Source organism: Anarrhichthys ocellatus, unplaced genomic scaffold (assembly GCF_004355925.1).
Source record: "Anarrhichthys ocellatus isolate YVR2014 unplaced genomic scaffold, GSC_Weel_1.0 scaffold8, whole genome shotgun sequence".
In the NCBI taxonomy this organism is placed as follows: Eukaryota; Metazoa; Chordata; class Actinopteri; order Perciformes; family Anarhichadidae; genus Anarrhichthys; species Anarrhichthys ocellatus.
Window position 1 is genome coordinate 2,458,435 of NW_022280038.1, and position 12,299 is coordinate 2,470,733.

A 12,299-nucleotide genomic window follows, 5' to 3' on the forward strand; every position below is an offset into this window, starting at 1 on the left:
ATACATACATACATACATACATACATACATACATACATACATACATATACACACACACACACACACACACATACATACATACATACACACACACACACACATACACAGACAGAACAATGATTGTATTGCACAGATGTTTAGTGTTGTCTACTGGGAGCTTGCTACTTGGTAATTGTAATTGAATTACTGTGTGTGTTTGTATGTTCTACCTCAAAGTTTCCCAGCAGACTGAGACCGACAGGTGGAGCGTTGGCACTGAACAGCTGCTGTGAGTCCTCGGTGTACCCCTCTCTCTTTGGACACACCCTGAAGGTTTAAAACACACACACACACACACACTCCTGTTCAACTTGTTTTCATGGCGAGATGCGTGCAAGAGCATCTTAAGGTGTTTAAGGTGACAAGCATTCCTGGTGTGTCTGAATAGACCTGCGTCCAGGGTGAGATATAAATGATCTCAGACTGAATTTAATGTTTGTTACTCTGATGTCTTAATTTACTGAAGGAAAGGGCAGAACAAAGTAATTGGTCCATAGCTCACTCAAATCTTTTGTTATATATATTTTTTTAATCAAGCAAATTTACTAGAATAAAAAAAAAAAAAAGAAAGAATATATGGAGAACACGACAATGGCTTTTACCCGCCTCAGCCAAACTGACAAGAAGTTGCCCGGTTGCTAAAATGAACTTTACAGAAGCACTGCGTTACCACCCACATCTGCTGTGTGTAGGCAGCTCCGTGTATATGAAGCCAGCTCAGTTCTGTCTGCCATTTTGAGCAGAATGTGTGCGATTCTAGATGCAGCCACAGTACAGCAGAGCTTCAGCAGGTGGCAGCGTGTCAGCAGAACAGGGCTGACCTAACCTCAGCACTCAGGACAACACAAAGACAATACTTCTCAAACCTGCTGCTGATTCAAGGCTACGTCAGCGTGTTTGGTTTAAACAAACCTCCTCTCTTATATAGATCCCTTATACACTGGTCCTACGATTTAATACTGGTGGTAAGCAAAAAAAACTTTAACAATAAAATGTATTCAACTTAAAAAACAATAAAAAAAAGTGCCTTGCTGGCACTTACACATAGTAACAGCTGAAATGTTGCGTAGTGAGAAAAACAAGTTTTAAAATGATGCGAAGTATGAGTAACTTGTTCCAGATGGTACTATAATAAACAGATGACGTGTGAGGTAACTGGAAAACAAAAATGTTGTCTTTTAACTGTTACTAAGACTGCATTAAACCCGTGAAAGTATCCCAGCCTTATCCTCGTGGACAAACTGATTTGGAGTCTGTTAGCTATAGTAACAAAAAGGTCCCAGGTGAGAAAATGTGTACCTCTTCCCATAGGCCCAAGGCAAACCCTTACAGCCAGCCAGAGAGATGTCCAGATCAAAGTAGCCCGTTTGGTTTTTCCTCTGAGGAACCTGCAGCACACAAACAACATGATTAACACAGAGCAACTTTCACAGTATCTAGGTCAGAGCTTGGACTATAAGATATACTGTATATTGAAAATCTAGGGCTTGTCTTGGCTTTTGTAAAAGACTCAAACGGCATCATAAAGAATAACCGATTGCAAAGTATTAAAGGTATGACAAAAATGTGTGCAATATGATGTCATGGTGTGTATGTGAAAATAAGTGAGCTTGTGTGTTGGCGAGACCGTGTGACACCGAGTGTCTGTGTGTAAATTCTAGTGTTTATATGCATGAGTGAGACAGATCAGAAGGCAGGAGACTGCGATGATGTAGGAGTGTGTTAATCTGACAAGTTTACTGAGGTTGATGAGGCACAGATGAGTCACGTGCCCCACCTGCCTATGTGAGTGTGTGTGTGTGTACATTAACCTTGGCTTACAACTCAGTGGACCAGCAGCAGCAACAGCAGCAGCAATAAAAGCAGCTGCCAGATACTTCAAAGTCTCTTTACAACGAGCATTCACAGGCTCTGGTGAAAGTACTGTGAGTAATGCTTCAGATGGCTTGAAATAAAGGGCAGTGAGTGTGGTGTTATGGCAAACTCAACTGCCCGGACACCGACAATGACTGAGTCAGTAAGTGTTTGTGACTTGGAGCATGCATGTTAGCGGTATCTTAACAAAAGCACAATGACTGTGTTTCACTGTGAAGACGTGCGTGTGTGTGTGTGTGTGTATGTGTTTCTTACAGGGCTGGAGAGCAGAGGCAGGCCAGTACAGGGGTGAAAGGCTTTGGTCGCTGTAGCATCCAAAGAGTGGCAATTCTGTTTCTTCCAGCTGTTGCAGGGGCGAAGCGGAGACGGGCTGTGGGCTCGCTGGGGAACAGAGATGGAGAGACACGTTGGGACAGTTTGCAAGTAAACTGAAACGATCTGTATCCATCTAAGCACGTTCCCGTATATCAGATGCCGTCTTGATTACCACTGAAGTCTCATCCGCTCCCAGCAAAACACTCAGAACTGAGCGGCGTCTATAAACGAGGAGGTTCCTTCTAGTTTGACGAGCTAAATTGGAAAAATGTGATGCCTGTAGTGACCTATTATTTCTGAAATTAAGTAACTGTACTTTAGTGGATAATTTCGGCCTCACAATATTTAATTTTCTGGAATGAGTCACGTGTTTAATTAAATATAGAAATTCCAAGAATCATAGTTAAATGTATATACCTGTTTTAGATTACTACTAAGAAGAATAGTTTAACATTTTTGGAAATACACTTATTCGCTTTCTTGCTGAGAGTTAAATGTTTAATATCACAATAAATATGAGGCTAGCGCCAGCAGCCAGTTAGCTTAGCTTAGCACAAACAGTCAGACTAGCCGTTTCCCCGTTTACAGTCTTTGTGCTACGCTAACCGGCTGCTGGATGTACCTTCATAATTTCTGTTCAGACATGAAACTGGTATCGATGTTCTCTTCCAACTCTCAGCAATAAAGTGAATAAACTTGCCAAAATGTTGAGCAATTCCTATTTTTGTGATGCAGTTCAACCAAGGCTCCTTTAAACAGGGATAGGGCACGACAAAGAATAATTGCAGATTAGTAAATGGGCTATGACTCAGGCGTATAAGTGAGGAGTCCCTTACCAGGACAGTAGAAGGGGGAGTCATGTCTGGACTGGAGGTGATGGAGTATCCAGACATCGAGGGTGCCTGGTTCTCATCCTGCAGGGCAGAGGCCTGGGCTGGTGCACAGAACTGCACCTGGGACTGAAGCTGAGGCTGAGGCTTGCTGTGGTTGTGGCTTATGTTACAGTTCATGGCTGGGCTGGCATCATTGCAAATCCAACTAAAGATCTGGGCATTCCTTGGGCTGTTCTCAAGGACATGGGAGGCAGAAGGGGTGTCATGGCTGCTGGGTGTCCTGACTACGAGCTTTTCCTGTGGGGGAGTTCGTAAACGCCGACCAGCCTGGGCGTGGGACTGGCCTTTGAATGAGGGTTCTTCAAGTGTAAAGTGAGCACCATTTTGGGCCCTGGGACAATGGCATTCGGTCCCCGGATCACCCCGGGGCTCGTCTGTGCAAACGGGTGCATGTGTGGCAGCGGTGCGAACGCTGCCTCTGTGAGTTTCATGATGGCTGGGTATGTGGCCGTTGGCGACAGTGTGTGAGGCCTGTGGGATGTGTGGGATGTGTGTGGTGTGCGAGTATGTGCGGACCGTGTGTGTGACTGTTGTCGTGTGCGTGTGGTGCAGATGGCTGCCGCTTCTGCTGTGCCTCGGGGACAGAGAGGGGACGGACAGTCTCTCCTGGATGAGTCTAGTTATGTCTTGTACTGCCTGGGCGATCAGGGAGCCGTCTCTCTCCCTGTCCTTTTCCTTCTCTTTCTCTTTCTCATCCTCTGCGTCTCTTGTCTCGGTCATTTTCAGCTTCCTGCACGCTGCAGGTTTAGGGGAGGAGCACTCCCATTTGTTGAAAGAAGTGTCAGTCACGGGCGTGTTGAAGTGGCCGGGCCACACGCGTCCCACAGACTCATAGGGCGGTACCTCGGGCTCTTTGGTCTTACTGGCAGTTATGTCGTCATGGTTGTTGCCCCACGTGGCTTTGGGAGGGTTGTCAGAAGCAAAAAGGCCAGGGGGAAGTGGCGGTGCTGTAGGGTCGCAGAAGTTGAGCCTCTGTGCGATGCGGGCAATTACTTCCTGTCTCTCCTGCAGCAGGGAGCCAATCAGTGGGTTTGTTTCGTTTGCAGGCCTTGGGGAGGGGCAACGCGGCGGCTCAGCCAAGGAGAAATTCTTAAAAGCTCTCAGTGGCTCAGGGATGGACCCCTTTGACCTATCACTGCTGTTGGTGCCAGACCCATAATCCTCCACTTGTGTGGGGTCAGATGAACCATTGAGAGCCGAGTACAGCCACTTCCCTGCCTTGCTTATGGGAAGTGGAGAGGGCGAGTGGGAGCGGGAGGGCGTGGGGGAGCGGGAGGACCTGTGGAACCGTGGAGAGCCCTGACGTTGGGGGATGTTGACCTGCGGAAGCTCTCCATTCTGATATGTGTGGTCCTCACCTGGCTCCTGGCTCTTCTTGCTGTAAGGAGAGGGAACAGCCGTGTGGGGAAGGCTATTAATGGGGATGTTGTTGATGGGGAGATGAGGAATGGGTAATCCATTGAGGAGAAGGCCAGACATGGGGTTGGAGCTCTTGCTGTACATGTTAGAGTTGTAAAGGAGGTCGTCTTTTCTGGGGTCCTGGCTCTTTTTGTGGGTGGGCAGGCCACCATGGCTGTTGAGGTTTGGGTTGAGGCTGGCGGTCTTGCTGTAAAGCGGAGGCAGGCCGGTATGGATGCTGCAGGCCAGGGTGGGATAGGTGGGTTGGCGTGGGAGTGACTGGACACGGAGCTGCAGGGCAACACTCTGGGACACATCTGGAACCGGGAAAATGTGTTCTGAAGGTGGCTGGGAGAACTGCCACACCAACTCCTCATCAGCAGCACTGATCCTGTTTGACAGAGACAGCGAGAGAGATTCACACGCCATCGTTAACTTTTACATCTTAAAATATCCAGTAAGTGTCAGAGCCTCCAGAGATTACTTCTTCTGATTCAATTTTTCAAAGCAAAAAGTTGAGAAGAAGACTACTTTAGATCAAGTTTCCTGTGGCTTTAACAATCTGGTGCAACAAACCACCAATGTCCAAAGTAATCATTGAGTGCCATGTCTGACCTGTAGAGGATGTTTCTTGGGACGATACCATGGGAGGCGCTGAGCCAGGCGCTGAGCTGAGAGAAGAAGACATAAGAGCGAACAGCCAACAGCAGCGTCTTCTCCTCAATGAAGCGATCACCGCTTCTATTAGAAACACAGTGAAAAAGAGGAGGAAACGTGCCAGTATGTCAGGTTAATGAGAAAAGGATGTGTTGTTTTTCCCCGTTTCTACACTTCAGTAGGAAAGTGGGCCAATTTGTAAGGCTAATTAACCATCCGAGTGCCAATTTTAATATTTTCATTTCTTTTTTAGCCGTCACCTTTAAGCTATTCTGTACATTACTGAAACAATAAAACCTGCACGGAATGTTTTTATTAAACACAAAATAAGTAGGGATTTCACAGCTCTTGTGGCAGTTTATACAAAGTTTTGGGGGCTAAATAGCGTTTTCTTTGGATACAGCCGTCCAACTATAAACCTTCTAACTGAAACATACCATGTTTGTCTTGTAAACAGGACACTTTAAACTAAATGCTGGAAAGCATATCCTCCTTTCTATCAATATAACCGGACAACATCTCTCTTCCAGCATTACCCATATTTCAATAGTAAGATCATGCGTGTATATGAGCCTCACTGTCTTGGGACTGGCTGCAGGGTCCATCGCTCCAGCAGCAGAGCGTCTTGTTTGATGATCGGGTCGCTGATGGGGTCGCTCGGGGGGCACTCGTCACCATAGCAACAGTCTGGCAGTAGCATGACCTCGATCATGATGGGGATGCTGTTCCTCCAAAGCAGGATCACCTCCGAACGGGTTCGCCTCGCCTGCCGACACTGGACACACACACAGGTGGAAGGTTAGTGTTCGTTACTGAATGTCAACGCCCGGGCCTTGAGCTTCAGGGGCAAAGCAGATGGGACCCACAAAGAGACTCACTTAGAGATGAATGTCTCAGAGATATTATTTTGGTCACATCTCAGTTAAAAGCCATGTTATAAATGCTAGTGTTTATAAAGTGTATAATGTCTAGTTTTTGTACAGTTTGAAAGAGGTGTGTGTGGTGTCTTGGGTGCCGAGTTCAGAGTTATCAGTTATCACTAATATCTCAAAAACATCAAACAATATGTCAGATGTGAATCCCGTTGCATAAGAGGGCCTAAAATAAAAGGCTCATGACTTGAATGACGCAAATGAAGCAGCAGCAACAACAACCTCTAGTGAAAGGAGAAGAGAGTGCCTTCTGTTCACACTTTAGGTGTGTGTGTGTGTGTGTGTGTGTGTGTGTGTTACCTGGGGCAGTTTGTCGCTGCATTCGTGCTTGTGAAGAGGCGGCATGGCCGACTGGGCTGGCGGACAGTGCAGCCCCTCGGTTCTGCCCTTCACAGAATATTCTGGCGTCCGTCCCTCTGTGATGAGCAAGGTGAGAAACACCAGGAACTCCTCGGCATCATACTCGAAAAACTCCTCCGTGGCATCTAGGAGAGGCAGAGAAACGAGGAGGGTCAGTGGAGCTTTTCAAATCACTTCACATCCAAACAGAAAAACAAGGAACCAATCGGAGGAAAGCAGCAGGTAAACTACTAATCTGTCAATGCTCCGACAGATGCTGGGGGGGGGGGGGGGCAATACAGATGCAAACAGAAAGCCGCCTGCATTGACATGTATTTGCTCCCATTTACATCTGTATAGGTTTCACCGCAGTAGATAAGGATATTTAACTTTGTTTGGAAAGACTTGTTTGGAGAAGGAGGGGGGGGGGTGGATGATGACATAACTTTTCCAGTTTGACCGCTTCAGAGGAATATATTTAGGCCTCCCATGTCAGCTGAGCAGAGGGGTGAAGCCACACACAAGTATAGACAATGCTCACACTGATGTCGTTCGCAGTCATTGTGAAGAACACTTACAAACAAAAAAACAGAACATGTGGACAGAGAACAACAGAAATAGTAGCGTCATGCTGCACCACCCGGTGCGACACCAATTTTGCCAGGGTGGGGTTGGGCGGGGCTAGCATGGTGACCGGGACCTGGCAGAACAGAGAGCTGAGTCAACCTTCCACTATTCAGGAACAGACTATTCGCAAATTACGTGGAAGCTGAAAGGAGACTAACAAGGAATACTCGTCTGGTTGTCTCGTTCAGATTATGGCTCATTCTGCGCCACCCTGCTGTGCCCTACTAATCACAATAACCAAGTTTAGAGCAGTTTGAGCAGGGTCGAGATGGGGGTATTATTAGGTCACCAGTCAAATGCTACTAGCTGTGGCTCCTCAGTTTGTCTCCTGAAAACCAAACTAACAAAATCCCGGTCTGTTTGTGTTGTAATTGAAGCTAAGATCTAAAGTAGGGTATTTTTAGCCCAATATTGAGGCACCTGTCTTAGCGCTCGTATCTCCTGCGCTCCTCCAGAGGAAACTCCCAGAATCCCGCAGGGGGTCAGCTGACACACAACAGCTCTGAGAATCACAGCTTTCTTTCTTTACAGCACACAAGAAGAGACACTCATGTAAAGAAGCCGCCTGCCTACAATCTCGAGCCCTCCCTCTGCCTTCATTTTCATCAGAGTCAAACACATTTTAGGACACGATGATGTGGATACTTTTTTCATATTTTAATCATTTTGAGGATGTCAAGTCCTCATAAGGCTAGAAGTACAAAATACACACACACACACACACACACACACACACACGCACCCTGTCGTCCTCACACCAGAGCCAGGCTGGCCAGAACAGAGTCCCTCTCAGCTGGCTCTGCAGAAGTGTGATCTACGAGCTGAGCTGCTGCTGAATGTGTATGTGTGCGTGTACATATCACAGTGATCCAGCCAGTCACGCACATTCCTTCTCAGGGAACTCCTCCTACATGCCTTTGAGCTGCTGCTGCACGTGGAGAGAGGCGCAGTCCAACACAAAACATGAGGAGGGAGGAGAGGAGAGGGGAGGTAAGGAGAGGGAGAAGGGGGGTCTGTTAGCCAGCTGTAGGCTTAATAAGCGCAGGGTGAAAGGGATGAAGGCGACATTCAGGGACAATCTCCTTCTCTTCATGGGCTGGAATCGGAAAGGCTTGAACAAAGGGGGCAAGGGACCAACGGTGAGAGAGGAAAAGGGAGCGAGAGGAATAGAATGTACGACAAAGGTCAAGTGTCAGGGTCACAGAGCCCATCACCTTCACATGATGGGTGGCTTGAATGTACGAGATATACAGCAGTGGGCAGTGTAAAGTGTTCCCAGTTCACACTGGGAAAGGCTGTGGTTCCTGGTCGTATTTAGGGACATTGTGCTCAAGGTGACGCTCCAAGAAGGAGGCCAGAAGCAAAATAGAAAGGAAGCACGGGTGGATGAAGGAAGAGAAGTAAAAGAGTGATTAAGGGAAGCAGCGGAAAACAGCCTTTGTCAAGCTGTGCGCTACAAGCAGGGCCCTGATGATGTGTGCATTGTGGCTTTCAAATTGCTGCTTTCTAGGAAAGGCCAACCCAGGAAAACATACATACACACTGCAAGAACACACAACAAAAAACACACGAAGACACAGTGAAAAAACAAACACACCATCACCAAACATGTGAACCAACCCACTGAAAACATACAGACACACACACAGCAACACGCACACATGCAGTGCAGGACAAAGGACTAGTGGTGGAGGCTTTGGATAAGGGGCCCAGCTCATAGATGAGAGCTGTCATTCTTTAGGGCGTCGTGACTGAATAGAACATTCCTATGAAGACTATACACACACACACACACACACACACACAAAATCGAAGCTGGGAGGTGATCAGGATGCAGGACAACACATAAAAGGCAGAGAAGCAAGAAACCTTCCATAGACATGGAAAGACAGAGCCGTGTTCAACATTCAGAAGCACATTTACAGAACTGAGACCCAGTTTCATCGTTTTACAACACCTTGAAATAATCAAATCTGATTGTAATATTCAAGAAAGAAAAAACCCAGATGTTTCTTCAGCTTGACGCAGAGCTCTTTAGAGTCAAATCAAATGGTACAAATATTTAATATGATTTAGGAATTTATGTAACAATCCGGGTTGTTTGCCAATCATTAAGCCTCACAAGCGGGGCTCAATGTTCAATCTTTTCTCCTCCTCTCAATCTCTTTAAAATGTGAAATCTGTCCGTCATCAATCTATATTTGTACAGTTTGAATGCGTGTTCGTCAGATGCATTTTCTCTCGTTCTCCAACTTGTTTTTGAGCCTTCTCTGTCTGCACTGTGTGTACATCATTTTTTTCCCCAATCCTGTGTGTAAAGTCCACTGGTCTCCATGCATGCAGTTTGAGAAGTACCATAGCAACTACTAGCACTGCTTGAGAAATGCAAACAGAAAAAAACCAAGAACATCTCCATGAGGAAAACATGAATCAGGTTTAGGTCCACTGCTTAAATAAGAACCTCTGCTGATGCATCCTGCACAATACTGACCCATCATGTTACACTGGTCCGACTCTTTTCCATGTGCGTGTGACCTCTCTTCCATCTCCCGATAATGCGTGATCTAAATTATGTAATGGCTCGGATTTAGATTCAGGCATCTTATTATTAGACCGGTGACCGCCTGCCACCAAGTGCAGCTGGAGTCCTGCCTACAGATCGCCTGGTTGGACATGTATACCCACCCACCCACCCACCCACCCACCCACACCCACACACACACACACACACACACACACACACACACACACACCTCTCAGCTTTTGCCGTGTCCTCGGGCCAAGAGATTAGTATAGAGTCATGTGGAATGGAAAAAGGCCGACCGGACAAGAGTGTTCAGAGTAAACACGCCTGCAGTGCACACTGAGGAGTGATTCATCATTACCTGAGACCTGTCAGAGAGGCAAATGAGTCAAACATGTCAGCGCCTGGTCCAAATGGTTATGGCAGCGAGTGAGATTCTGAAGCTTGTCGTTTGAATACATGCTGCTGGATTCAGTTTTAAACAGAGAGACAGATGGGAAGACGGACAGAAGGAGAGAGAGAGAGACACTAAGTGGGAGACGTTCATATAAGCCGACCCATTAATCTGTGCACTGCGGGCACACAATCACTGCATGGTTGGCCCTCTTTCTACTGCAAACGCTGGTCTGCTGCTCTGCAGACACACACACACACACACACACACACACACACAGCTAATTTGAATGCTGTGCAAGAAGCCATATGGCAAAAACCACTCCCGTCCGTCCTCTGTTGAGCCGGTGCGGCTCACTATGTCGGTCATTTGTTTGCGACATCGTTTCATTCAAATGAAGCAGAGAGCACAGCGAGAGTCTAGCTGGTCTTTCCTCATTAGTGATCCGTCTGTGTTGGGGGGGCGAGAGACAAAAGCCAGCGGCAGATGAGGAAAAATTTAAAAAAAACGAGTCACAGATCAAGGCCTTAGCTGGAACAAAACACTGATGAGCGCACCTGTGGCTAGACTACTGGTTATCAAAGACCACACACACACACACACAACGAGATATTATACTGCAGCAACCGGGGAGAGACGAGACATACTCCAGAGGGAGAGAGAAAAGACAGAGGAGCAGTCTAAAGGGCAGATAGGCAACACGCACTGTTAGTTGAACAGGCAGACAGGAAGTCAAATTAACGAGGTTTCCAGTTAACCGTTTGTTAGGTGAATTTCATGCAAACAGTTTGAAACCTGGCAGAAAATAAGTGAATTGGGCGGCATTTACATCATGCGAGTTGACCTAATCTTTCTTTTGTGAGATTGTGAGCTTAAAATGACAAGTTGTTACGGTTCTTTTGTGACAGCTCGTAAAGATGAAAACATAAAAGTCTATTTGTTGTGGTAGTGGTGGACAAATGTATTACAGTCTAAAGCGACCTTTAAACTTTAAACTAACTCGGAACTGAACAAAAAAAACCTGCACAAGAATCAGACAAACAAGGCAGACAGGAAAACACAGAGACAGGCTGAAAGACAGAAGGACGAGTAAGCTGAGTTTATAGGGACAAATCACTAACAATAGGGCGTTCAAATTCCACTTAACTTTGTATAAAATATCCAAGCGTAATATTCAAATCAATTTAAATCAATACTTTAAAGAATGGCTAGAGTGGTACACTTGTCACTGATTTGTCCCAGTTCACTGGCTGTGAAAGTAAACAAATAACTGTCCACACTAAAGGCCCTCATGGCTCCAATGAGTCCATTTTCTCAGAAAGATAAATAATAAAACTAAGAGAACAAAGGTCGGTAGAAGTGGACCAATTCCTTCATGAAAAACAACACAGCATGCACACCAGAGGGGTTTGAAGATGTTAGACTTGCTGTGTTTAAAATCATCTGAGGTCCTTACTTGATATGATTTAAGACATTTACAATTCTGTTTCTGGGACCTGCAGACTGTAGATAAGCAGCCTGCCCGGAGGCTGTGTGCTCGAGGCATTTCCAGGCAGCTTCCACACTGCAGAGGCAGCAGTGTGCCGAGCTCGCTGAGGTGTGTCGGCTTAACACACAATGATATCAAGATATTCATATATATACATATATATTCATACATATACATATACACATACACATACATATATATATATATATATATATATATACATACATATACACATACATACATATATACATACACATACATACACATACATATATATATGCAAACGATTCTGCCATGTTTTGCATTTGCAGGAATCTCAGCTGCAACAAACAAAGCACTTCCAAATTCTCCATAAGTTGCTCAATAACTCACCAGATCGGGTTCATCTCTTGACCTGTGCGTGAGGAGAGGGAGCAGAAACTGACACAGATCTAACTTTAACACCAGCTCTCATTCTTATTCTGTTGCGTGGGACTTTGTTGGATGAAAAATGTCAAACACGCTTTTATGCATGCATGTTGGTACAGTCACCAGCAAAAGTGTGTCATCGTACGAAAGACCACAGAGGCAACACTGTTTGTGTTTGCAAATGTTTACCTTGAGAATAGCGAGGCAAAATTGCAGTTTCAATTCTCAGTGAGAAAATTTGAGATGTGCTGCCCTAACACACACCTGCATTTCTATCACGAATACACAGAGGCAGAATGGGAGATTACGCCGACAGCCCCCATAGATAGATAGATAGATAGATAGATAGATAGATCTCTCTCAGAGAGAGAGAGAGAGAGAGAGAGAGAGAGAGAGAGAGAGAGAGAGA

The 12,299-nt window shown here is 45.9% G+C and overlaps 1 protein-coding gene across 1 annotated transcript in view; it reads right to left on the minus strand.

Moving 5' to 3' along the window:
- The window catches only part of atosa (atos homolog A), a 31,867-nt gene that overhangs the window by 2,884 nt on the left and 16,684 nt on the right, over nucleotides 1-12,299 (minus strand). The window contains exons 2-8 of the mRNA XM_031848300.1: nucleotides 6,410-6,594; nucleotides 5,756-5,952; nucleotides 5,136-5,261; nucleotides 3,066-4,911; nucleotides 2,170-2,295; nucleotides 1,339-1,427; nucleotides 210-306 (exon numbers count right to left, since the gene is read on the minus strand). Coding sequence (XP_031704160.1) covers nucleotides 210-306; nucleotides 1,339-1,427; nucleotides 2,170-2,295; nucleotides 3,066-4,911; nucleotides 5,136-5,261; nucleotides 5,756-5,952; nucleotides 6,410-6,594 — 2,666 coding nt within the window. The remainder of the gene's footprint in view (nucleotides 1-209; nucleotides 307-1,338; nucleotides 1,428-2,169; nucleotides 2,296-3,065; nucleotides 4,912-5,135; nucleotides 5,262-5,755; nucleotides 5,953-6,409; nucleotides 6,595-12,299) is intronic.